Source organism: Ambystoma mexicanum, chromosome 6q, assembly GCF_040938575.1.
Source record: "Ambystoma mexicanum isolate Mex_15411 chromosome 6q, UKY_AmexF1_1, whole genome shotgun sequence".
NCBI lineage: Eukaryota > Metazoa > Chordata > Amphibia > Caudata > Ambystomatidae > Ambystoma > Ambystoma mexicanum.
Window position 1 is genome coordinate 1,397,732,662 of NC_090937.1, and position 27,701 is coordinate 1,397,760,362.

Here is a 27,701-nt window from a genome sequence, read left to right on the forward strand (position 1 = left end):
GACAGATCCCAAAAATGGGTGCAGTACCAGCTTTGTCCAAAAACCGGCACTAGCAGTCTAAACTCTGACAGGGAAACTGTATCTAGGAGTTGCAAGAGGGGCAGGGACTTCAAAGCCTGTTGGTTAATTGAAAATCTTAGCCACCTGCTGTTCCGAGAGGCCAAGAGGCTGAGAACTCTTAACACCCCAGAGACTCACAACAGGAGGCAGGATATCACATGGTCCTTCTGAGTGAGAGGGAGGGGGTTTCCCCTTCAGCCTGGAGGAGAGAGACAATAGCCCCTTTCAGTTGAATGGGGTATGTTAATTTTGAGTGTTTCCTGTCAACAGCCCTCCGCCAGCAAGGAGAGACATGTGATCACTGTCCCACCCAGACTTCTGGAGGCGGACCCAAACACTTTGGGGAGTTGAATTGCAACAAATATATATTTTATAGAAACATTGATAACTTATTGCAACCAAATGACAGGAATGTATAACCTTGAGATTCTTAGTATGAAAAATTCCCTCACGATTTGAGTCCAAACTCCAATTTGTACCATGTTCTGGAGCAAAACCCGCTAATTATGAATATTGTAGACACTGTATTTAAGCTAGAGACCTGGAAGTTTACTGGGATATTTGGAGAAGGGGGGTGTACCGTTGTATAATTTTTGATGAAAAACCAATGTTGCAAAACCCACTAAAATCGAAAATAAGTTGCCATTTTTGAATGCAAGCTCCTAGAAACGCCAGAGTCGGAACAGAGACTACCGTAAGCAATGTGTAATATGTACATGTAATGTCAACCACTTGTGTACCTGGGAAATATGTATTTGGATCAGAAATAGATTTGTGTGCACATTGACCAGGGGAGTGTCATTTCTGCAGGTCATGAAAATGACATCCCTTCCCAAATCAGGGACCAAAGAATCTATTGACCTATCAAATTAAGAGAGGGGCAGGCTTAGTGAAGCTAGCCTCTCCACCCACTTTCTAAACACATAAAAGCAGACAGTGCAGGACAGATAGGGATTCAATTCCATTTTCTGCGGGACGCTCTGCCGGGAGATTCCAGACTTCACATCCATCAATCTTCAGAGACCAGAAATTTACTTCAGAACTTAAAGCAAGGGCCTAAACCCACAAACTGAGAACTCTTCTCAGCAGGCCTCAGCATCCTTAAAATCATTTGCAAACTATTCCACAGCCGGACGAGCTGTCTGAATTCTTTGCCAAGAACTTTTGCCAGTACCCAGAAAGCAGTGTTACATCCAGAATCCACTTGATCCGGACCGGAAAGCAGAGCAGTATCTAGAACCAGAGGCCGCTGTATCCAGAGAGGCTAGACCAGCAGAGCAGAGCTGACCCAGACGCTGTGAGCAGAACGACCCAAAGTCCAGTCCAGTTGACCAGATCCGTGACGAGGCCCATTCATTTCAAAATTAGGGGTGAGTATCCGCCAGAACTGTGCAGGACCCAATCTCTTAGTTAAAATAATCTAATGCAAACTATTTTAACCTAAGTAGAACTGCCTCCTAATAATCCTGTCATCTGTCATTCTAAGGCTGCGAGCTGTCATCTGTCATTCTAAAGCTGCAAACTGTCACCTGTCATTTTGAGTTTTACTTTAAATCCGAAAAACTACCTTTGCTAAATCGTCCGTATCTCTGGAACCTGGAACCTGGTTTAACTTTCATTTAAATGCTAAGATTCTAGGCTTTCCAACAAACCTAAAACCGACTTGCTACTCCTTATACTTCCTTCGTAATCACGATTCACGGACTAGCGAAATTTTACCATGATTTGCAATTTGGCCTGATTTCTTCACCTGTAAAAGTCAGCAGCTCCTTGCTTTCCTTGGGTAAAATCTGTTTAACCTGCTAGTTACTCATAGAGCATTGCTAAAGTGAGCCTGAACTAATATAAAGTATCTCTCCCTCACCCTGAACCTCCTGCAGGGAATTAAAATCAATTTTAGCATCTTTTCACTTCATTGCCTCAACATTTCAAAGTAATTTGCCTGTGTTTAAAACTCATACCTGTTTTCACTAAGCTTGCTGAGGAACTGGAACTGTGTATTGCATTATAAAGTGTGATTTGTTGGGATTCTTGAAGACTGTGTGCTCTCCTTTCCATCTCCTTATATACTATAAAGGGGGGGAGTGAGTTGCCAGAGAAAGGTGATTACATTGTTGTTGGTTGAAATCATATCAAGTTTATTTGCTGTACTTCAAATCCACCTTGCATTTCCTTGAATCCATCAAGCATTTTCAGCTACCTCATCCTCTATACTACTCCTAAGTAATCAAGTGTACCACTGTAACATTACCCATTGTGGATCCACATCATATGTCTAAGTGTACTATCAGATATTAATTTATTATAAAAGTGTGATATATATATATTGTTTAATTTTTCAAATAAACCTTTTAATTTGCAAAACAAACCTACTTCTTGGCTCAGTGGGGTCAGGGGGATTCTAAGAGGGGGGTGTTATACAAGGGTTGTCATCCAGAGTACTGAACTGGACATAAAAAATACATCAATAAGGGTTTTCCTCAGCATCCCAGACTAGGCATTGACTTAGCTGTAGTGTTGATTGAATATCGCTTACAGCTATCTTAAAAGCACTGGCATCCTATGTGAATTATCAGCAACCTGTTTTTTTTGTTCTTTGTATGGATTATTGATTTTTAACTATGCCTTGTTTTAGTATCAACAATGTATTTTTATGAAACAGCGTTTATGGCATTTTCTGTGTGCTTCATTACGAGGTTGGAGGTAGCCATGCCGTTTATACAGGCATGGCTACCCCCAAACTCGGGTCCGGCTCCATGACCCGTGAAAGGAGAATTACAGGGCCATTCTGACCTTGGCGGGCTCGGTAATTCCCCTTTTGCGGGACCCGGAACTTCCCCATTCCCATTGAGCCCCCAGAGGGCTCAATGGGAATGGGGAGGATGGTAGCAGTGGTACTGTTCATAACGGTACCGTTGCTACCATCCAGTTCTGCTTGCGGGTGCCGCTATGCACGCCTGGTCTGACCAGGCGTGCAGAGCGGCACCCGCAAGCAGAACTCGTAATGTGGCCGTATAGTGATAACGGCGCCGGCAGCACTACCGGCACCGTTATCACTCTACCGCCAAATGTGTCGTAATAATGTAGAGAAAATTCCTTATGTACAAGTTGATGGAAAAATAGAAATAATTCTGAAAATAAATTATTCTTCAAACTTTGACTTCTAACCCTTCTTCAGCCATCCTGTAGGATACAAACCATCTTACTAAACCTAAGCCAAGAGGTCCTGATGAACCACAGTGTGAGCCCTATTTGTGATGATCTGCTATTGAACCTATCACAGCTTTCAATACCAGTTATCGAAATGTGAGGCTGGACTTCCGAGACAAAGCTGATGGAATTGTTCAGCCGTCATTAACTTGCACCAATTGTCTCATGAAAGATCTCCTTTAAGTCAAACTTGTTCCATTCACATTCAAAGACACAGGACCCCCTCCTTTATGCCTCAGGGCATGGCCTTCTAACCATAATGTGCATGTCACAGACATAGAGCTCCAGATAAGATCTTGAGGTTGGGATACATTTTCTGAAGTTGGTGCAACATTATATTTAGGGAGTTAAAAAGTAATTCACATTCCAACTGGGATATTTTAAGTGAGTAAAATTAAAATGTAACTCATAAAGAGAAATAGGTTTTGAAACCATAGGCCTTGGCACCAAGTAATTCATGAAAACTCTTAAAAACAGGCTGTATAATATTAGAGCTCCTTTTCTATGGCGCTGCTCTACTGGTACAACCAAACTAAGCATATCATGTTAGTAGGGGGTAGGCTCCTGGGTGTCTGTTGCTTCACATTTTTTGCGTTTTTTCTTTATTGTGAGTATTTGCGATTTTAGGGAGTAAACGTGACAAGGGCTAGGCTGCATACACACATGCAACATTAATTTCCACATGTATGCTGGTATTATTGAATTTCACCTTAGCTTTAAGGAGGTCTACGGTGGCCTCCAACAATTAGTGACATATTGTAAAGATGTTCCACATCTGGATGAATTCAAATTGGCACTGCCTCAATGGATCGCAATCTGAGATCCTCCTTATGGGCCCTGTGGCTCCAAAATCACACCCCTTGGCTTACAGGCCCACTTCACCCCCCCATGCTAATCCTTAAGGCACTAAACCTTGAGGCCCTGTTGGATCATTGACTTTTTTTTAGACCACAAGCAATGAATACATCTCAGTCTTCTCTGGGGCAAGGGGAAGGGAGGATGTGTCTCTTGCTATTGCAATGCTTAACAGTAGATTGCCTTGTTTCAAAGAGCCAAGATCCGCAATGCCCGGCTGACATTTGGTCTGATCCATGCCTCTTGTAATTACTTGCATGCATCTTGCCCCCTTCCTTCACATCTCTCTCATTTCATTAGGGCCACAGGGCACCTCGTGCTGGAATTTGATTGTTATTTAAGGAATTTCGTTATATTTCCACGCGACATAAGAGTAGAACAAGCCCAAAACAGACTTTCAAAGAGGTTTTAATCAAAACTGCTGCCACAAAAGCATTTACGAGTAAAGCACAATTTTGTTGACTCTAGTGCTATGTTTGAAAGTAATTGGAGCATAAAAAATGACACTGTGATGCAGGCAGTATTTTCCTTAATGTAAGAGGTTTATACACACTCAAGGGCTTATAAGGGAGTTTTAACACCGGGCAGTATTTCAATAATTCATCCATCACCAATACATCAATTAGCTAAGAATTGATCCCTAGACATATTAACAATCTTTACTGCAAACTTGTCTATGTGCAAAAACTTTAAAATGTTGCCAAGGTTCATTGACAGGTAGCTGTTTATTTTTTAAATAAACCCTATTTATTATGCATCTCAGGACAGAACATAAAGGGTAAATGATTGTTTGTCTTTATATAATGTGAATGTATCATATGCTCTTTAGCGCAAATCATTTCAAGCTAACAGATATAAAGTGAACCTTCTCAGTAGCAATTCCTAGCGGCTTCGTAAAGAGGGTGGCTTGTTAGGAGTAATTTTAGAGTAAATCCAGTCTACAAAGTTTGACACTCTAGTGTAGACTCCAGGCTTTAGTCCACATCCATCTCCCCAGCTGATAATTCCATACAGGTACGACACCTTTTCCGATTCACAGGCCAGTGGTCCTCCAGAGTCTCCCTATGTTGAGAACAAAGGAAAGTGTGTTAATTTGATCATACAGACTCTACTTGTAAAGGCTTGCAAGGAAACACAATGATCAATGGGAATTGATGGCTGATAGCAGCCACTAGGTCTGCCTAGTTTCCCATGATACTAGCACATCAGCCCCTCCTTGATTCTCAGTTCATGCCTCACCCTCCTAGCAATAGAGACAGTCAATGAGTGAGCTTAAATCTATTGAGTAGCAGTGGTTGTAGATCCTCCTGAAGAAGAGATTCCATAGAACAGGTTATTTGAGCCATGTTCGTTGTAAATATTGCTTAGCTGTGATGCTGTTTTTAATTTGTAGAGTCTGGTCCATACATCTAACAGCCCATTCTGTAAGCTTTTCATTGTTAATACAGAGTATTCTGCCTTAAGCAAACTACAAAGACCAATGGGGTTAGGAGGTGCACAGCTCTCTAGAGTGACCAACGGCGAAATTAACTAACCCTAGGCTGCACCTGCCACCGCGCACACAACTTGCACAAGACATAGCCAAGGGTTCGGTGCCCCATTACAGATGGATAATGCTGGTCCCTAGCAGGCATTGTAACATGGAGGCTTGGACCCTCGATAAGGTTTGGTGATAGGATTAATAAGGGACACACGTGAGTGCACATGTCATAGAGGCCAGGTGCCCCAATTCATTTGGTGCACTCTGTATCTGCCTCCTGCCATTCTGAAGCCCGGGATGGTTCCTGGAGCGCTACTTTCCACTTCACATACGCACTGTTGATACATGCATTCCAGGTGTACTCACCGAGCTGTTCATGCACAATACCAAGCATACGCATGTTAAGTTTGATGACTCTATGCAAATTAAGAGACTTTTCTAACAAAATTAGCAGGGACAAATTCGGTATTTTAGAAGGGGACAAGTGGTCCCATTTGTAGTACACGCATGCATCTGCTGCAGTACCGAGAGAACAATGAGACTTTTGTGCAGAAGGCACACATTTCTTTAATGACGCCCAGATAACCCCATGTTACTGGTAAACCAATTTTCCAGTTTTTCAGCCCTGAGCTTTTCTTTTACAAGCCAATGTATTCAGAGAGGACTGTTTAAGTGTTATCCCGCTCACCAAGATATCCCGTCAAGCTCGCTCTTTCCTCTCTCTTTCTATAGCATTCTTCCTCGATGGGGCTCCTTGCAGTTATTGTCACCCCCTGGTCTCACTGCATGTGTGTACTCTCTTGAATTGGACAACATCGCCAAGAAGATGCTATAGTAAGAGGCAGATCTTTTTTTGTGTAAGTTTTATCTGAACTTTGCACAGTAGCATTGCATTAGGCTTACAACACTATCATTATAGCACCATAAATCCCCTCTACCATCACTGTTTGATATGATGCTCTGTGACAGTGAGATATGACGAAACCAGACTTATTTTTTTTACAAAACACAGGGAGGATTACAGTAAGGATAACTGAGCAACTATGTAAGGTTAAGGAGAACAGTGCATGCAATGGGAAATATTCACAAGTCTCGAGGTCAGCCTCTATTAGAATCGTCGCCCTGGGTTGTTATGTTATGATATTTTATTTCAAGTGCAACGTACACCCAGGAAGCATCTTTGCACTAGCCAGAGGGGAAGTCAGATTACACAGTTGGAAAGAAAGCACATTTACAGAACATCTTGTAAATATTTTCAGAAGACATTGGGATCCTTAATATATTTAAGAGGGTTAGGTAATACATTCCAAAAGTGAGCAGCGAGTTAGGAAAATTTTTAAGTAACTCACCGTAGTGATTAACCTACTCTTAGTCCTTAGTCCCCTTTCCTCCATACTGCATGGGGGTCCCTTCCAAGGGATGGGATACTGAACCTTTTTCACCAGAAAAAAACCTTCTTCCACTTTAAATTTAGAGGCGCGCGGGCTGCGCCCCTGAGAGCATGCTCTGCCCTGACTCCGCCCTCCGGTGCCACACCTCAGTCCCCATAGACACGTCGAAAATAGATTAACATTGCCTAATGACACCAGTTTTATTAGGGGGAGGATGGTGGGATGTATGGAGGAAAGGGGACTAACGATTAAGAGTACGTTAGTCACTATGGTGAGTAATTTATAATTACTCCTACATACTGCCCCCTTTCCACCATACTGCATGGGCGATTACAACTGAATGTAGCCCAAGGGTGGAGAGGAGACCCTCCTTAAGCAAACAGGTTCCTAAGAACCGCCTGTACAAAGGCCACGTCTGTTCTAGAGCCGGCATCCAAACAGTAGTGCTTGCAGAAAGCCAAAGGGATGGACTATGTGGCCGCCCTGCTTATGACTTGCCAGGGGACATGCCGCTGGAAAGCGATGGCCGTTGCCTGGGCCCTGACCACGTGGCTGTGCATGTTGGCCAGTAGTGGCTTATGCTGTCCCTCGTAAGCTTCTTTGATGGTCGAGACCATCCAATGGGCTATGGAGTCTTTGGAGGCCTGATACCCCGGTCTTGATCCGCTGAAGGAGATAAAAAGTGCGTTCGACTTGCGGAAGCCCTTGGTCCTGTCTAAATAGAATTTCAGGGAATGCCTGACATCAAGGCAGTGCAGAACTCTCTGTGCCTCGACTTTAGGCTCAGCAAAAAACATAGGCAGCACTATTTCTTCATTCAGATGGAATACGGAAGGCACCTTAGGTAGGAATGCTGGGTGTGTCTGTAGGACTACCATGTCCCTGTGAAACGCAGTATATGGCTCAGAGGCAACCAGTGCCTGAATTTTGCTGATTCTGGAAGCCGAGGTGGGGCCGACTAACAAGACCGTCTTAATGGTTACCAGCCTGATGTCCACGGGCGCCATTGGTTGAAATGGTTTGTGCGCCAGGGCACCCAAAACTATGTTGAGGTCCCACATGGGGTGCGGCCTCTTGATGGATGGGTAGAGCCTGGCGAGTCCCGTCAAATGTTTCTTGACAATTGGAAAAAATCTCCTCCTCCAAGTTTCTGTAAGCCCCAGTAGCTGCCAGGTAGGTGCGGCATGTGTCCACCTGCACGCCTGAATGGGCGAGGTGAGCCGAGAAGGAGAGCATGTCATCCAAGGTACATGCAAGGGGGTTAATGGCAGAACCTGGTCCACTTGCTCTTATACTGGGCCCTGGTAGACTTGCTCCTGGCGCCCTGTATGATCTCCAGATTAACCTGGGAGAGGCTGAGGTGACCTAGCGTGACCTGTTCAGGAACCACGCTGTGAGGGCTAGTTTCTGTGGAGGGGGATGGATGACCCTGCCCCCCTGCTGCGCCAGAAGATGTGCTGGGCCTGTTGGAAGGCGAATGGGAGGCCTCTCCAAGAGGCTGAGCAGCTCTGAGAACCATGGCCTGGCTGGCCACCATGGTGGTATTAGAATGATGCTGAGGTGGTGAGACTACTTGATCTTGCATATCACCCTGTGTATCAGCAGTGTGGGCGGAAAGGTGTATGCTGTCATTCCGTCCCACCGGATCTGGAATGCATTGCCCAGGGAGCCCGGGCCCTGATCCTGCCAAGAGGCGAACAGTTGGCACTTCCTGTTGCCCCAGGAGGCAAAGAGGTCCACCTGAGGGTGTCCCCATGTGTAGCAGATCTCCTGCAGTGCTAGGTTGTTCAACTGCCACTCATAGTTGTCCGCTCACAGTCTGATGAGCCTGTCTGCGTCCAGGTTGCATTCCCACGGCAGGTGGGCGGCCGCGAAGTATATGTTGTTCTCCAGGGCCCATTCCCACATGCTGACTGCCAGCCTGCACAGTGGGGGGGATCTGGTACCTCCTTGCTTGTTGACATAGAACATGCTGGTCAAGTTGTCTGTCTGAATGAGGATGACCTTGCCCTCGATAACCGGAAGGAAGGCTCTGAGTGCCAGCCAGATGGCCTTCAGTTCCAGCCAATTGATGTGCCGGGTCCAGGTGCCATGGATGACGAAAACCCTGTAGTAAAAGCCCAAGCCTCGCTGGAAGGCTGGGACTTCCTCCACTGCCTGGCTCTTGATGAGCGCCCGGATCTCCGCCAAAAGAGTTGCTGTCCCAACCTGTCAGAGTGGAGGGGAAGTGGGAGGAGAGGCTGGGATAGAGAAGCGTTACCCTGTGGATGCTACAGAGAGTATCCAGGGGTCCACGAAATTCTGGCGCCAAAAATGTGCATGGAGAACAAGCGCCTCCACTGGAGACACGTGGACGTGTCAAGACTTCTTTCCCTCACAGGCTGTTGCGGAGGAGGGGGACTGAAAAAGCCCTTACTCCCCCACTTTTGGTAATTTGCACAGATGCTGGGTCGGCGAATGGTCAGGCTGCCTGGACCTCCGCTCTTGGAAGCCGCAGAACCCTCCGAATGTACGCCTTTTGTCAGAGCACTGCTGTGACTGGGTGTATGTTTTGGGCGTGGTCTTTGTAAGGATGGATAAAGACTTGGCCGTTTGTGAGCTGTTTTTCTTTTTGTCCAGCTCCTCGTCCGTTGTGGTCAAGAGGTCACCCCCTTCGAATGGAAGGTTTGGACGACTGAGGCTTGGAGTATAGTGATTCCGCAGTTATCACTGAGGAGTGTGGCTGATGGTGGGCCGATAGCAGGAGTGTATCCCTGTCCATCTTCCTTTACTTGGCGTCCAGGCGTTTATTCACCGGCTGGACCAAGTGAGGTTTGAACCAACCCTTTTTGGCCAAGGCAACTACATCCTTCTGCATCGGGAACCCCGTTCTTGCAATGGGACGTAGCGTGAGGACTTATGCAAGGGCCCCCTCTGCTGGTTGCTCGACCTCAGTTTGAGGAAGGCCCAACTACTCTGCCAGCCCTGCAAGACATTCGTGGAAGGCCTTGGCTGAAGATGATGTGTCAGGGTGCTCCTCCTCATCTATGTCCACCTGAGGGTCTGGTTGGTCCAGAACCGGAGGAGGGGTGCTGGGAGCCGAAGGCTGAGGAGTCGAGACTGGAGCCGGAGGCTGCAGAGGAGGCTGGTGCGGAACTGCCTGCACAATTGGTTGGGGGCCAGAGCGGGCTGCTGAGGTTGAACCGGGGCACCTGTACTGGGGCCTGAGGTGCCGGAGCCATGAGCGTGAGCACGTCCATGATGGCGTCCCTGCAGATAACCCCCATCCGAGGAGATTTCATGAGCCCGAGGAAAGGAACCTTTCAAAGAACCTGTCCTCACGGCCAGAGTGGTGGTAGGCGATATTGACAGGGTAGCGAGCGGCTGCTGGAGCCGTTGCATGCCCTGCCTGTACGGACGCAACAGGAACCTGCCTTGTGTGATGGAAGAGTAAGCTGTAGGCCACATACCTGGTTGACACCAGTCCCACCTTGACACATGTTCCTCCATCTGCTGCCTGCCTTGGAGTGGCGTCGGCCGGATGTCTGGAATGTCTGGCACGGTGGCCATTTTGTCGAGCTGCCCACCACACATCTGTGTCGTGTTGCTCGTCTCACTGGGCCCCACCCCATCCAGAACTCTTGAGTGTGGATCATGGGGCCTACCTTGTAGTTCAGGCCGAGGACTGGTAGGCATTTTGTCCTCAGCGGATCTGCTGGTAGAATTGTGTATAGGCGCCAGCTCGGAAATGTTGCCGGTACAGGGGCATAGCCCATCGGGTGAAGATCCAGTAAAAGAACCTTCTGGTCACTCAGCACTGTCACCGGAAGGATCCACTGACCCCTTGGCCTGCCGGCCGGTAGCTGATTTATTCTCGGTACTTGTGCTGGTACCAGGACCTGAGCGGTCCCTCCCGCGGGCAAGTCCTTGGGAAGAAGTGTCCGTTGCGGGGTGCACTGGAAAATGTTGGGTGTCCTGACCCACGTTTGAGCTATCATGCTGCAACATTTGGCGCTGCGGGCTTAGAAAATCCAAGATGGCCAAAAAGCCCACATGTGCGCCAGAATCCAGGAGAACCACGCAGTTTGCGCATACACCAAAATGGCTGCTAACTCGCCACCCACCAGTGCGAGCATGATGGGCCAGGGTGCCATGAGTGGAATGGGTGCCAAAGGTAAAATAGCAGCGCCTGCTAGCTCAAAAACGCTTTAAAATTACCTTTGGTTTCTCTGAATGCCAGCTCAAAATGCCTATTTTCAAACATTGCAACACATCCAAAAATCTCACTGAACACCAGCGGACATCTGGCAGAATGAAGTATGTGTGCATACAAAATCTGGGAAGATGAAGAGCCCAAAACAATGTTCATAACAAAACTGGCTGAGCTATTCTTGTCAGCAGCCTAACTGAAACTGGATTAAAACCACCAAAATCGAAATGTTTAAATTAACTGAGTGACCTAGTTTTGAGTGTCACATAGTTTGTAACTGTTAAAATGTCATAGTTTTGTACTTAGAATCAGCATTCTAGCTGCATATGTAAAAATTGTATTGACTTAAACTGGGGAACAAAAAGTGACATTTTAGCGGAAACCTGGCTTAAGGAAACTGGAATTCTGCCAAACAGCTACCCCCGACAGGAGTGGGGGCTTGCCCAACAAATGCATTCCCAGGCCTGGCTGCATTCTGTTGCCCCTGCCAAAAGGAGGTAACACACTATCTGATTGAATTACCAGGGGACTGCAAGAAACTAAACAAAGGGCCCAGGCAGATGGTTTATTGGGGGGATCGTAAATGGCTTCCTTTTGAACAAAGCCCTTCCTTGACTCAGGCAGATGTTATATTGGGGGCGTCGTAAAAGTGGCTTCCTCTTGGCAGAAACGGGGAGGGGCAGCCCCCTCTGAGGACAGGCTGAGCTTAAAGAAAGTGGATAGACTGGTTTCTCCACCATGTGACCTGGGAAGACACACCCCTGTTGGCCAGAATATGATTTTAAGAAAGATGTATAACTCATGGTGCGGACTTGTCAAAATTATCTAAATGATACCATAATTCTTGTGATTTTTCTGCCCACAGTTTAAGAGGTTTTAGGACCCGGTGGTATGATCTGGGGGTTTACGAGCAGAAAAGAGGTTGTACTCTAAATGTATGCAGGTTAAAAATCTGACACTTCCTTATCTAAATGCCCACATGCCTTGCACACAATTGTATACATTTGGAGAAAAATACGATATGGGGAAAGCTACTAAAAAGCGCAAAAAGTTACCATTTCTTTACCCAAGCTCCTAGAAAGGCCAGGGTCGGAACAGTGCCTTCCATCAGTAATGCATGATGTGTGTATGCAATGACAAACAACTGTGTATCTGTGGAATATGTATTTGGGTCAAATATAGATTTATGTGCAATTTGACAGGGGAGTCTCCTTTCTGCGGGCCATAAAACAGCATCACCATGGCTCACATTTCCTTTCCCCTATCAAGGAAGAGAGAAAAGCTTGACCAATGATCAGTTGAGAGAGGGGCTGGCTTAGTGATGCTGCGCACACACCCACTTTCAAAAGACATAAAAAGAGCCACTGGAAGCTAGAGGGGACATTCAAATCCAGTTGCTGCGGAGCGTTTTGCCGGACCACACAACATCCAGAAGATACCAGTTCCAGACTGACTCCAGCTACATACTCCAGAACCTAGAACTTATACTTTAGAACCTAAATCAGAGGCCTAAAACCACAAGCTGAGTTCTCTGCAGCAGGCCTCAAATTATTGCAAGCTACTCACAGCCGGGCGAGCTGCTTGAATCCCTTGCCAAGAACTTTTGCTAGGACCAGTGCAGAGATCCAGGAGCCGTGCAGAGACCGCTGTATCCGGACTGACCAGACCAGTGCCAGACCAGACCGTGCAGAACCGCAGACCCAGAGACCAGATCGCTGTGAAGTGCCTCTAGCTTGATTGATCAGATCCGTGACGAGGTCCAGTCCTTCCAAAATATATTGTGAGTACTTAGGTCAGATTGTGACAGAAATAAGCTCTTAGTTTAAAATAATCTAGTCCAAACTATTTTAATCTAACCAGAACTGCCTCCTAGAAGTTGTCACTTGTCATTTTGTAAAGCTGCACCACTGTCACTTGTCAATTCTGAAGCTGCAAGCTGTCACCTGTCATTTTGAGTTTACTTTAAATCCGAAAAACGACCTTTACAAAATCGTTCATATCTCTGGAACCGTTTGGGCTACGTACTTGGTTTAACTTTCCTCTGAAAGCTTAGAATCTCAGCTTTTCAATAAGCCTAGACTTGCTACTCCTTATACTTTTGCCGTAATCACGATTCACGCACTCGCAAATTTTACCGCGATTTGCGATTTGGTTAGAAATCCAGCCACGTGTAACCATCAGCAGCCATTTCTTTCCTTGCTAAAAATTTGTTTGCCTCTTAATCACCATCTCTGAATCATTGCTAAAGTGAGCCTGAACTCATCCCAAGTATCTCTCACTCACCCTGAACCTCCTAAAGGGAATTAAAAGCATTTTCAGCATATTTTTCACTTCATTACCACCACATTCAAAGCACTTGGGCCTGTGTTTTAAAACTCATACCGGTTTTCTCTAAGCTTGCTGGGGGGGAACTGAATTTCGTATTGTATTTGATTGCATTCCTGAGAACTGTGTGCTCCTCTTTCCATCTCCTTCCATTTCTTACATTGCATAGGGGAGGGGGGTGAATTGCCAGAGAAAAAGTGATTATCTTATCTTTTGCTAAAATCATATCACATATTTCTGTACTGCATTTTATTCCTCATTGCTTTTCGCTTGAAATCATAAAAGTATTTTTGCTGCCTTATCCATCCTACACCCACTCCTCATTGATTATAAAGAAGTGTGCTAGTGTCAGATTACCCATTGTTGATTAACATTATATTTATAAGGGCAATATCGATTATTAATTTACTATAAAAGCGTGGTATCTATATTTTGTTTTATTTCTCAAATAAACCTTTTAAACTTGCAAAACAGAACTACTTCTTGGCTCAGTGGGGTCAGGGGGATTCTAAGAGAGGGGTGTTATATAGGGGTAGTAATCCAGAACTCATGAACTGGATATAAAGATATATCAATAAGGGTTTCCATTCAGTATCCCAGACTAGGCATTGACTTAGCTGTAGTGTTGAATTGAATCCCCTTACAAATTGGGGGCTCGTAGCCGGGGATTCCGGATTAGAACTATAACTTGTACAGATTAATACAGTGTGCTAACTGACAAGATACATACATCCGGTCGGATCACCACGCTGTGTTACGCTGTAAAGCACTCCTCAAAAGGACGCTCTAAGGGAAAGGTCTGTTTTGCAAAAATAAAATACAAACTTCTGTAAGTCAGGAAGGAACTCAAATTCCAGAATGACGACCTTGGTAGATATGAAAATAGCCAGAGAGCACTTCTTACATAAGCTATTTGTGAGAGGTGAGTGGACTCATCAGGACCAGACGGTCTGGTTGCAGGCAATCGCACCCCAGATCACGGAAACAGGGTCAGATATATGGAGAGACCAGGGTCCCTTACATGTGGCCCTGAGTGAACTATATATGGCCCCTAAGGCCAAGGATGAGCACAACAAGATTGCCAGGGTAGCGGCATATTTATATTTACATATGGGAGCCATGCAGGACAAATGTTCTGAAGGCCAAGTTCTGGCGAGTAGGCAACTGCTGGCATTACAGAAGGCCCAATCTGATCTGGACTCTTCTGAGCAGAGGCTGCACAGAAGCCAGGAGTCCGAAAATGAGAGTAGACAGTACATCATTAAAATAAAGAAGGATATGGATTTCCTGCAACAGGAAAAGGCTGACCAGGATACCAGAATTCTGGCTTTGCAGAAGGAGCACCAAGACAGTTTGGACTCCTTACTGCAGAGCAGGAAAAAGCTGGAGCAACAGATCAATTTCAACAGGGCATGCACAGAGCAGGTAGCCACCCTGCAAATCCAACTAGACAGGGAAAACGAGGAGAGCAATAAATTGATTCTGAAAGACCTGGATACCCAGGCAAAGTTTGATGAAGAACGCCAGAAAGCTGGTGCCTTTCAAAGGCAGAGGGACGACCTGGCATCACAAATACAGGCTCTTGGTCAGGAAAGGGATACCTTAGGCCAGGAAGTCTGCCACTTAAATAGGAAAATGGAAGAAAATCACCTGGCCCTCCAGGGACTGGGTGACCTCCAAAAAGAACACCAGAACTTGTTAGAGCACACCAGGAGGGTGGAGGATGCTCTGGCAAGAAAGGAGCAGGCCAATAGGGACACAGCTCAGGAGGTAAGCCTCCTGTAGCAAAGACTGGCCCAGTGCTCCAGGACCAATCAGGAGGCACAGAGAGAGAATGAGGCTCTCTGTCAGCACAATGATAGGCTCCAGCAACAGGTAGCGATGCAGGAGAGACTGATAGAGTCTAGTAAGGCCTTAACTGAGGAACTGAAAGCGCAGGCTCTTGCATTGCAACAGGGAACAGGGGCGGATAGAGATGAGGTTCGCTGGGAAAGAGAAACTCCTGAGCATAACCTCAGGAGCCCTAGTACCAGAGACCTTCATCTCTCCCAGTCCTTGGACTCCGCCACCCCCATCTCCCCTCGCGCTCATGAGCCCAGGGCCACGGGGATGGCAGATTACTATCCAGCTAGAAGTATGGGGCTCATAGGCCAGTACCTCCCAAGAATGGATGGGCGGGCATCCGGGTATGGGCACCCAAGCACAGTGAAATTTAGTGGGGAACCCAAGGAGAGTAGGCCCATTAAGGGCAACCTGAAAACCTCTGCCCAGTTAGGTCAGTGGGGGGGGGGGTACCCATCAAATCCTGGCTGCAAGGAGGGATCTGAAGACCCCTCTGAGCATTACAGGACACAGGAGACCAGGTCCCCACATTCCGCCAGCCATTCCCAGGCTCGCAGAATCCGGGAAAACCTGGAAGATCAGACGGGCACCTCTGGGAGCAGTGCTTCTGAGTCAGAGGATGAATGGACCAGGGTTACCCGAACCAAAAAGCCCAATAAGGCAAAAAGGGCCTTGCTTAAGGACCCATTGAAGCAAATAAAGGCAATCAGGAGTGTCATCACTCCTTATCATAAGAACGCCAAGTATTCCGTTTGGGAACACTTGGAGCTCTATGAGCAAATGATGGAGACTTTCCATTTGAAGGACAGCAGTAGCTGCATCCAGTACGTCAAATGGACATTCTCCCCAGAATACTCCAGTTTCTTTGTGGGGCTGGAGGACCAAAATCATTTAAGATGGTCCACCTATAAGGCGGCCATCTTGAAACATTTTTCTGTGCACAGAAATCCCCAAGAGGCTCGCAAGGTAGCCTACAATTTGCAATGTGGGGAGGATCAAGCCCCACAAGAGTTTGTGCAAGAATTAAAGCGTGCTTTTGCGCAGACCACCAGAAGGGTGCGCACAGACAGCAAAGAGTTTGTCAATACATTTTTCCATGCTCTACCTAAATATATAATGACCCAGCTCGTGAGAGATTTTCATGAGAAAAGATCTTTAGACTGGGTCATTGAACAGGCTACCCAGATCTATGAGGTGCAGAAGCCTATCGAAAATAAAAATAACGTGCCGAAAACCCCCAAAACCAACAGCACCCCTGCTGCTGCCAAGGTGGCAGAGGTAAAGGTTGCCCTCGTTTTAGATTTGGAGATGGGGGGGCCCAAAACCCTGCCTGCACCAAATAATTCACAGCCCAGAAGGCCCTCGGGCCAGTCACAGAGAGGGAGTCGAGGAGGTAGTCCCACAAATGGGGTCCCCCGCTCCCCTGACTATGTAAGTCCCCGCTATAAGGGAAACCGACCAATCCTGGGTTATGTGTGGACTCCTCCAGCCCAAGGGGGGGATCCGGCCAAGCACCTAACCCAGGGAACTTCCCTCCTAACTTCCCTCAGGAGGGCAGAAATTCTCCAAATCCTGGGCAGAACTTTTTCCCCAGGTATCCACCCAATTTCCAGCCCCAAAATCATCCATCCTTCTTTCCCCAATTCCCTGAGTCCAGACAACCTAATCCGGGAGAGGGGAGGCCAAGGGTGGAGGGGTACCAAAATCTTCCCAACCAGGGGTACTACCAGAGAAGGGATAGCTACCCTTCCCGGGATCAGCCCAGGGGAGAAAATAGAGCCCCGTATCAGCCTGAGCGGGTTTCACAACTTGAGCGCCAGGTCCAAAATATGGCACGAGATCTGGGTCACATACTGAGGGCTCAACAGAACCCTCAGATGAGCATGCCACCGCAGAATGCCCCAAACTCGGGACCTGGTGCTCCAGAACAATGACGTGGGCATCACCCCGATAACACACCGGTTCCCAGGGAGGAGGCACAAGGGAAAGGGGGGTGTAAAGCCTTGGAGGAAGCTTCCTTCCCAACTTGTAAACAGCCCCTGGAAAACCAGGAACCGGAAACAAAATCTCCTACCCCTGGAAGCCTGCCTCCCAAGGAGCAGAGGGGGGGTAGGAGAAACAAAGGACCCAAACAGACCCACTTTGTGGAGGAGGTACAGGTCTTCCAATTTGAGGGAGAGGGATCCTCAGAGGATCCTGGGGAAAGGATCTTCTCCTTTAGAAATGGGGGAACTCCTCCCAAGGGAAAATGGGTCCCAAGGGATGCCAATTCAGACTGGGGAGATATGGAGACTGGGCTACCGCCGCCCATCATCTCATCCCAGAACCCACAATACCGAAATCCCCTGGTTCAAACCCATCCTGATGACTGCCTCCAAAAAGGGCAGGGCGGCCCAGAACCAGGGGAACCCACAATGGCTCTGATCTCCAGTTGCCAACTTTTTCTTTTAGATTCCCAAGGCTCTCCACAGAATTCTGCCCAAATCTCTTTGCTAGCAATGTCCAAAACCAGAAAGTTAGCCCACCAGTTGTCCAAAAATGTGCATTATCTGTGCCCCCTTGAGGAGAAGGAGGGAAGATACTATGCCCCGGTACAAGTACAGGGACAGGGTACAATTTTGGCACTGGTGGACACTGGATCCCAAGCTACCCTTCTGTCCAAAAGGGCCTTTGAGGAACTAAATGCAGGAAGGGGGAAGAATTAACGAATTCCTCTCACCTCTCTTCCTGGGCAACTGCAGAACTTTGACGGGAAGGAAATTCCCGTTGAGGGGACTGCAGACTTGGACATTAAAATTGGGCGACACAAGGTGAAACACCCGGTTATAGTAGTGACTCCAGAGGGCACCCCTTGTTTACTAGGGAATGACCTCCTGAGAAGGTTGTCACCCCTAATAGATTGTGTAAACAAGGTCCTCTGGACCCAGACTAGCCGACCAATAAAATTAAAACAGAGTGTCAACCATGTTAGTTTAAACGGCACCTGCCACATGGTTGAACAAAAATCTGACCAAGTAGAATTTCACTTCCAGAACAACCAAACTCCAGACGGGACAGTAATAGCAGTAGGACAACAGACTGGTGATGGGGGGTCCTCTCTATTTCTGAAAATCAACCTTCCTTCCAGTTTAAGGTGGTATTCCACACTGGAAGGAAACACCCTGAAATTCTTTACTAATCCACAATCAGAAACTCCCACTCCTATAGTCCAGGAAGATGTGAAATCAGCTCAGAGCCTGGCTGATATTCAGCAAATTGGAGAGCAGTTGTTCATCCCTGTCCATTTAAATGATAGGAAGGACTCTGTTCTCGCTCGAGTGTGTGTGAACAACGGTAAGAGCTTCATCAGCGAAGCCTTGTTCCGCCAACTCCCAAAAGATCCAGCCATTCCCACATTCAAACTGATAGACAAATGGGAAATGGACCTGGAAGCACCTAATTCCAAACATCTCCTGCCAAGCAGGTGTATGCTCAAAATCTCCATTGGCAACAAGAGCATAGTCCATAATTGTTGGGTCGTGCGAGACGTCACTGCCGCCTTTTACTTAGGCAGTGACATTCTCAATCGCTTTGCCATTAGTTTGGACCTAATAAACTTCAAAGCTTGGTCCCGATTAGCGGATAATCCCATGGGCTTTGATGATCCAGAAAAAGCATTTAGGTCAGCTCAATTGCTACCTTATGCAGTTGAAATTCAGATCAAAGAGGAAGTCATCATCCCAGAAAGGACCCGACAATTCTCCCTGGAGGTGAAAGTTAAAAGAGGACAACATTTGAAAAACCCTGATGCTTATATACATCTAAATGCTTCTCTCCAACAGCAATGGTTGGGGGTAAACCCAACTCCATTAGTCAACATAGAACATGACACCATTCGAATAGAGGTGGATAACAGCGACTTAAAGAGTATTACTCTAGCCGCAGGCACCATTATTGGAATGGCGGTTGATGACCGACATTTCTCCATTGATCTAGGAAATGAACTGGTAGGACCAATCCCCAAGGACTGTTTTGACAGTGACAGTGATGACAAAACAACACCAGAAAGGATCTTCACCCGGCATGGGGGGAAATTCCTGGTGTACACTTCTTGCCCTTACGGTAAGGAAGATGTGACTTGTGACTTCAGGAGGGATGAGGTGATTTTCCAGGTCCATGAGGGCTGCCTTTCCCACCTGAAGCCTCCAGTCCAAATCAGCACTCTGGCCAGGGACTTCTCCACCCAGCTGGAGGAGGCCGCTGAGATAGCCAAACCAGAAGTCTTTCCAGGCTTCAGGCAGATGGTGGAAGAGATAACCAACCTAGCTGATGCCTGTGTGACTCTGGAACAGAAGCAAAAGTTGAAACAAGATTTCTTAGATCTCTTTGCGGTAGACTCATATGACTGTGGTCGCACCAGCATCCACACCACAACAATTCCCACGGACCCTGGAATGACTCCAGTGTTTGTGAAGCAATATCGCTTGCCTCTTGCATCCATGGAGTCCCTTACTGAAATAATTAAGAACCTAGAGTCCCGGGGAATAATCCGTCCAGTCCACAGCACCTTCAATAACCCGGTGCTGGGAATATTGAAGCCAAACGGCCAGTGGAGACTCTGCGCCGACCTTAGGGAGCTCAAAAAACGGGTCCATACTTCCCGATGGCCTCTGCCCTACATTGACCAAGGGCTGGCCCAGATTCAGGGGTCACAGGTATTCACAGCAATAGACCTGACCAATGGATACTGGACCGTGCCTGTCAGTAGGGAGGACCAATACAAACTGGCTTTTACCTTTGGGGGCCAGCAGTACACATGGACCCGGACTCCCTTCGGATACCTCAACTCCGGCAATGAATTCAACATTTTCCTACATAAGACCATGCCCGAACTGGGTGCGAGGGGTCACCTGGCTTATGTAGATGATGTCCTCATCAAAAGTTCATCTGTGGAGGAACACATAGCGGAGATCCGTTATGTTCTGACACAGTTGAGGGCCGCCGGAGCAAAACTTTCCTTTCAGAAAGCACAGTGGTGTAGAACCCGTGTTAATTTCTTGGGGCATGAGATTACTCCTCAGGGTCCCTGTCCCCAAGAAAAGAAAGTTGAAGCACTCCAGAAACCGAAAGACCCCACAACTCTGCGGGAACTAAGGAGCCTCCTTGGACTGACTAATTACAGCAGAAAGTTCATTGAAGGCAACTCAGAGATCACCAGACCCCTGATTCATCTCCTGAAGGGGGGGGGGTCAAGTGGGAATGGGGTCCAGAACAAGCCGAGGCAGTAAGACAACTCAAGAGAAGCCTCTCACAAGCTCCTTGCTTAGCTTACCATGTCAGAAACAAGGAGTTATTCCTGGAGACGGGGTTCTCTAATACGTGCTTGACGGCAGTATTATACCAAAAGCACGACAAGGTCAATAAAGTAATCTCCTATGCGAGCAAAACTTTATCCTCTGTGGAGGAAATATTCAACGATTGTGAGAAGGCACTCCTGGCAACGGTGTGGGCATTGAAGAATTACCGCCCGTTTATCCATGGGGAACACATCATAGTTGAGACTCCACACCAGCCTCTGCAATATCTCCAAAGTGACAGAATCCGGGCCGGAAACGTGAGTAATTCCCAAATCACTTCCTGGATTCTGTCAATGCAAGGCTTTCCTGTGGAGGTCAGATATGGCCAAAACAAGAAGAGTCCCCTCGCGCAAGGTCTGGCTGACTTGCATGATTGTGCCAGAGAAAACTGTCTCGAGGACGAAGGTCTAAAAATCAAGGACAACATGGAGGCATACCTTAATTCCCCACACAAAGTCTTTGAAGAAGACAAGTGTGAGGGAATGCCCACTGTCTATGTGGATGGATGCTCTTACCATGTTGACAACGACGGGGAGAAAGAACTGGTGGCTGGCGTAGGGAATGCATGGGTGAAGGAGTTCCCAGAACCCTCCGCTGGATACAAAATTGGTCCCCGAAGTAGTCAGGTGGCAGGGTTGATGGCTGTGCATCAGGCCATCCTCACTGCTGTCCAACATCAACTCCACAAACTGGCCATAATCACCGATTTGGATTATGTACGGAAAGGATTCGTGGAGCACCTGGGTAATTGGAAAACCAGAGGCATGTTATGTGCTAATAACAAACCCCTGAAACATGGGAAGTTAATCCAAAACATTGATGATCTGGTCACATCGAATGGGATGACCATCTACTGGAAGAAGATCAAGGGCCATTCCAAAGTAGAGGGACCAGACAAAACTGGAAATGACTTAGCTGATCAGCTGGCCAAAACCGGGGCCATCCAATGGGATCTAATCGAAATAGAGTCCCTGTTGGGGGAAATCAAGGTCACCGCTATCACTAGGTCCCAGACAAGTGCTCACAATGATCTTTCAACTGCACAATGGAGTAAGGAGACCCCTGATGCTGATTTAATTACTGCTCAGAAGGGGGATCCAATTATTGGTAAGTTTTACCAACACCTTGAGGACCCTGAGAACTTTCCCCTGACGGATACCGATTAAATCGGGAAAGAGGACCTAAGAGTGTTGATGAAATGTCCAAAAATGTTCCGGATCCAAGACGGTTTGCTGGTAAGGAAATCCAAAGCTGGCCATGATCAGTGGGTGGTTCCTACTTCATTCCGAAGCCTGATGTTAAGTCACGCCCATGACGCAGCCACCGCCGGTCATAGGGGGTTTCACACAACACTGGAAATCTTAAGAGAGGTTGCATACTGGCCACACATGGGGCAGGACCTTGACCAATACTTGAAGGGGTGTCTTGTGTGTGCACAATTTCAGCCATCATCCCTCACGCACCGTGCACCCCTCCAAAAGAGGAGGATGACACTGCCATGGTCAGATTTGCAAATCGACTTTGTAGGCCCTGTGATTCGCTCGTCTAGAGGAAACAAGTACATTTTGACTCTTACATGCTTGTTTACCAAGTGGGTGGAATGTCTCCCAGCCCCAAACTGCAAGGCAGAAACAGCAGCTGCCCTGATGATTAACCACATCTTTTCCCGTTTTGGTCTACCTCAAAGGATTGAGTCAGACAGGGGTAGCCAGTTCACGAGTGAAGTCATGACAAAGATGTGGGAGATACTGGGGGTTAAAAGGAAGCTACACATTGCTTACAGGCCAGCTTCTTCTGGAGCAGTGGAGAGATACAACCGAACCATTGTGAGCATATTAAAGATGTTTGTGGCAGATTCTGGGCCAAGTTGGGATATCCGATTACCTCTGGTCCTAATGGCCATTGTCAAAATTATCTAAATGATACCATAATTCTTGGGATTTTTCTGCCCACAGTTTAAGAGGTTTTATGACCCGGTGGTATGATCTGGGGGTTTACGAGCGGAAAAGAGGTTGTTACTCTAAATGTATCTAGGTTAAAAATCTGACACTTCCTTATCTAAATGCCCACATGCCTTGCACACAATGGTATAAATTTGGAGAAAAATCCGATATGGGGAAAGCTACTAAAAAGCGCAAAAAGTTACCATTTCTTTACCCAAGCTCCTAGAAACGCCAGGGTCGGAACAGTGCCTCCCATCAGTAATGCATGATGTGTGTATGCAATGACAAACAACTGTGTATCTGTGGAATATGTATTTGGGTCAAATATAGATTTATGTGCAATTTGACAGGGGAGTGTCCTTTCTGCAGGCCATAAAACAGCATCACCATGACTCACATTTCCTTTCCCTATCAAGTAAGAGAGAAAAGCTTGACCAATGATCAGTTGAGAGAGGGGCTGGCTTAGTGATGCTGCGCACACACCCACTTTCAAAAGACATAAAAAGAGCCACTGGAAGCTAGAGAGGACATTCAAATCCAGTTGCTGCGGAGCGTTTTGCCGGACCACACAACATCCAGAAGATACCAGTTCCAGACTGACTCCAGCTACATACTCCAGAACCTAGAACTATACTTTAGAACCTAAATCAGAGGCCTAAAACCACAAGCTGAGTTCTCTGCAGCAGGCCTCAAATCATTGCAAGCTACTCACAGCCGGGCGAGCTGCTTGAATCCCTTGCCAAGAACTTTTGCTAGGACCAGTGCAGAGATCCAGGAGCTGTGCAGAGACCACTGTATCCGGACAGACCAGACCAGTTCCAGACCAGACCAGACCGTGCAGAACTGCAGACCCAGAGACCAGATCGCTGTGAAGTGCCGCTAGCCTGATTGATCAGATCCGTGACGAGGTCCAGTCCTTCCAAAATATATTGTGAGTATTTAGGTCAGATTGTGACAGAAATAAGCTCTTAGTTTCTCTTAGTTTAAAATAATCTAGTCCAAACTATTTTAATCTAAGCAGAAATGCCTCCTAGAAGTTGTCACTTGTCATTTTGTAAAGCTGCACCACTGTCACTTGTCAATTCTGAAGCTGCAAGCTGTCACCTGTCATTTTGAGTTTACTTTAAATCCGAAAAACGACCTTTACAAAATCGTCATGGTTTAACTTTCCTCTGCAAGCTTAGAATCTCAGCTTTTCAACAAGCCTAGAACTGACTTGCTACTCCTTATACTTTTGCCGTAATCACGATTCACGCACTAGCGAATTTTACCGCGATTTGGTTAAAAATCCAGCCACGTGTAACCATCAGCAGTCATTTCTTTCCTTGCTAAAAAATCGTTTGCCTCTTAATCACCATCTCTGAATCATTGCTAAAGTGAGCCTGAACTCATCCCAAGTATCTCTCACTCACCCTGAACCTCCTAAAGGGAATTAAAAGCATTTTCAGCATATTTCTCACTTCATTGCCACCACATTCAAAGCACTTGGGCCTGTGTTTTAAAACTCATACCGGTTTTCTCTAAGCTTGCTGGGGTGGAACTGAATTTCGTATTGTATTTGATTGCATTCCTGAGAACTGTGTGCTCCTCTTTCCATCCCCTTCCATTTCTTACATTGCATAGGGGAGGGGGGTGAATTGCCTGAGAAAAAGTGATTATCTTATCTTTTGCTAAAATCATATCAAGTATTTCTGTACTGCATTTTATTCCTCATTGCTTTTCCCTTGAAATCATAAAAGTATTTTTGCTGCCTTATCCATCCTACACCCACTCCTCATTGATTATAAAGAAGTGTCCTAGTGTCAGATTACCCATTGTTGATTAACATTATATTTATAAGGGCGATATCGATTATTAATTTACTATAAAAGCGTGGTATCTATATTTTGTTTTATTTCTCAAATAAACCTTTTAAACTTGCAAAACAGAACTACTTCTTGGCTCAGTGGGGTCAGGGGGATTCTAAGAGAGGGGTGTTATATAGGGGTAGTCATCCAGAACTCATGAACTGGAAATAAAGATATATCACTAAGGGTTTCCATTCAGTATCCGAGACTAGGCATTGACTTAGCTGTAGTGTTGAATTGAGTCCCCTTACAAAAAGAACGTCCCTACATTGGGCTTGGATTGATGATAGACAAAGTCCTTTAGGTCCTTTGGATGCGATCTCTGGAAGAACTCATTCCACCTGGCTAGTCTGTTTTTTAGAGACCTCAAAGAAAGTGCATCACACGCGGTACAAGCTTGCCAGCCGTGGTCTTTGCCAAGGCAACGTAGGCAGAGGGCGTGGGGGTCTTTAGTCAGAAAGAGCCCATTTCAGGATGGACACCTGCTGATCCCTGTGGAAGTCGACATGCGCCAGGGAGGAGCATGACGCCTGAGGACCGAGTACCTGAATGATAAAAAGACAAAAAAGACAGAAGAGAAAAAGTATCCGTGTTTGGAATTACGTGGCCAAAGACAAACCCAGGAGCGCTGGTGAATTCGACCTGTTCCCGTAGACGCAGAAAAGGGGACTGAGGTGTGGCGCCTTGGGGCAGAGTCGGGGAAGTGCATGCTCCCAGGGCTGCACCCCCCACGCGCCTCTAAGGGGAAGAAGGTTTTTTCTGGTGAAAAAGGGTCCGTCTCCCGTCCCTTGGAAGGGACGCCCATGCAGTATGGAGGAAAGGGAACGGGGCGTAAGAGTAAGAACAAACACCTAGACGTTGGCGGTTGAAATATGACATGCGAAACAATTGGTTGTCCGATAAATGCATAATTCTAGGACAACACATATAGAACTTGTTCCAACAGGCCCCAGCTGGTTAAAAAGCAATATACGTTACCACTGGTAACCAGTAAAATTGTTATACAATTTAAGAGTTATGATCTTGTTCATTTAAATCATAAACTAGGTGGGTTGAAGGCATACTGTAAGCAAGCAATTGTTTCTTGGGCTGGCCAAGTGTTTGCCTTCCTGTTTTCTCAATATTTTAAAGATACTTATGTTTATGGGGTTCCCCTCTGCACTTTAAAAAAAAGGCTGGAAGGCAATGTGCTTTACCTTGGAACGCAAAGAATGAATTCACACTTCATGTATATTTTGAAATAGACCTGTCTCAGGTCTCTTTATTTATCGCAATTATAGATTATCACAATAAAAGGCAGATAGAAATGAAACAGAAATACATCACCATTAGCGTTTCTCTAACATTCTTCATCTCTGCCAAGCCTTCACTGGGAATCACCAGGGTAGGAGAGAGAATCCTTCGCCAATGGGAACAAGCTACCAGAAACACGTCTGCTTCAGTCAGCCCAGCAGGAGTTCATAGTAAGAAGAAGTGAAGTGCTCTTTCCCTGTTTGTGTGATGTTTTTCCCTCCAAATGTAATCCAGTATTTTTCCAGAGATGTTTACCGTCCATAGAATCCCACAGATGCACAGACATTGCAGCTACCAGACTCCACTGAATTTGTAAATAATCTCCGGATTCTGATGAGAAGCCGATAGACCTTGCTCTCGGCTACTGAAAGAATGCAAAACAAGCTTTGTTTGAACACATTAACAAGCTGTCTTTCTATGGCTCTAGCAAACGCACAGTGTGCTCAGAAGTGAATATATCTTTAAGCCTGAAGTCAAATGTTCATATTTGTTGACTGAATGCATTTCACTTAGACTGCATCTTGGAATCAAAGGTTACCTTTTTTAATGCAATTCATTCCACCCCTGGACATTTGACTTCCATAGCCCAATGGCAATAAATTCGTTTTTTTATTATCTACAAAGCATTATAGCTAAGCTAGAAATACATTGTCCAAAATACCACAATAAAACCAAAACAATCAGAATAACAAAAATGCAGGCAAGGGCATAACGTAGGGTGTGACCAATATTTGGGATTCATGCAAATAGCCAATCCCACCAATTACATGAATGATAAACAGTAACCTCCTTGGTCAACTCCTTCAATTTGTTAATATGATTTTGCTTAATTGAGACAACACATCCCTTTAAACGCATTGCACCCTAAATTATGTAAAAATGCTTTTCTCATATATGTCACATCACTGGTGCATGTGCTTGGGGCACGCGTACATAGTCTCTCTTCGAACACAGTCCGGTTGATTTCTTGATGTACCATAAATTGCTGACATTTGCCGACCTCCTTTGGCTGACAAGCCATGTTGAAACAAATGGCTCCATTGGAAATGTTGTAAGTGTAGGGTTTGGTCATGTTTTTCCATTCACCACTTGTCTCCTGGCAAAACTGATAATAACTGCAGACTCAAAAAGTTTGACGAACATCGTTGTCATCAACCAAAGAATCTTTGTGAAGTCCTTGAAAGATTTATTTTAAAATTGGAGCACTGCTACCAGGTATGTTGTCAGTGGGTCCATTCCATTATGAACATCCAATAGGCAAACGTAAGACATATTAAAGATTTCTTTGGCAAAATATTTCCAAATATTCTGTGTTTGAGTAAATCCCATTTGCGTAATTCTTATTTCCTTTCGAATTAGTTCCTTTGTGCTTGCTGGGACTGGTATTTTGTCAATGTCATCACTTGATTTATGAATCACATTCACCATTTTCCTCACTTGCATATTGATCCTTTGTACAACTGTGGCAATTTGGATTTGTTTCTGAATTCTTTTAGTTGATTCTTCCAAATGGAGCCCATTGATACTTGCAATTACACCAGTCAGGCACATCCAGTATGGAATCTGTAAAATAAACCAGAAACAGGCATATCAGTGTTGCTAATTATTCTCTGGAAATCACCAGAGTAGGAGAGAGAATCCTTTGCCAAGGAGAACAGGCTAGCGGAAACACGTCTGCTTCAGTCAGCCTAGCCGGTGTTCAGAAGAAGTGAAGTGCTCTTTCCCTGTCTGTGTGATGTCTTTTTCTCAAAATGTAACCCAGCATTTTTCCAGAGATGTAAATCGTCCGTAAAATCCCACAGCTGCACGGCCGTTGCAGCTACCAGACTCCACTGAATTTGTAAATAATCTCTGGATTATCATGAGAAGCCGACAGACCTTGCTCTCGGCTACTGAAAGAATGCAAAACAAGCTTTGTCTGAACACATAA

At 46.1% G+C, this 27,701-nt stretch overlaps 1 protein-coding gene across 6 annotated transcripts in view; it reads right to left on the bottom strand.

The window, feature by feature from the left end:
• HGFAC (HGF activator) overlaps window positions 1–27,701 on the bottom strand; it is a 1,108,062-nt gene that overhangs the window by 25,482 nt on the left and 1,054,879 nt on the right. For 2 of the 6 annotated variants that reach the window (XM_069632043.1, XM_069632040.1), the window contains exon 14: window positions 4,991–5,187. The exons of 2 other annotated variants lie outside the window; for them this stretch is intronic. In XM_069632043.1, the coding sequence (XP_069488144.1) occupies window positions 5,008–5,187 (180 nt within the window). In that variant the 3' untranslated portion in view covers window positions 4,991–5,007. Of the gene's footprint in view, window positions 1–4,517; window positions 5,188–27,701 lie in introns of those variants that run through there. 2 more of the 6 variants (XM_069632042.1, XM_069632039.1) reach the window with 2 other exon arrangements.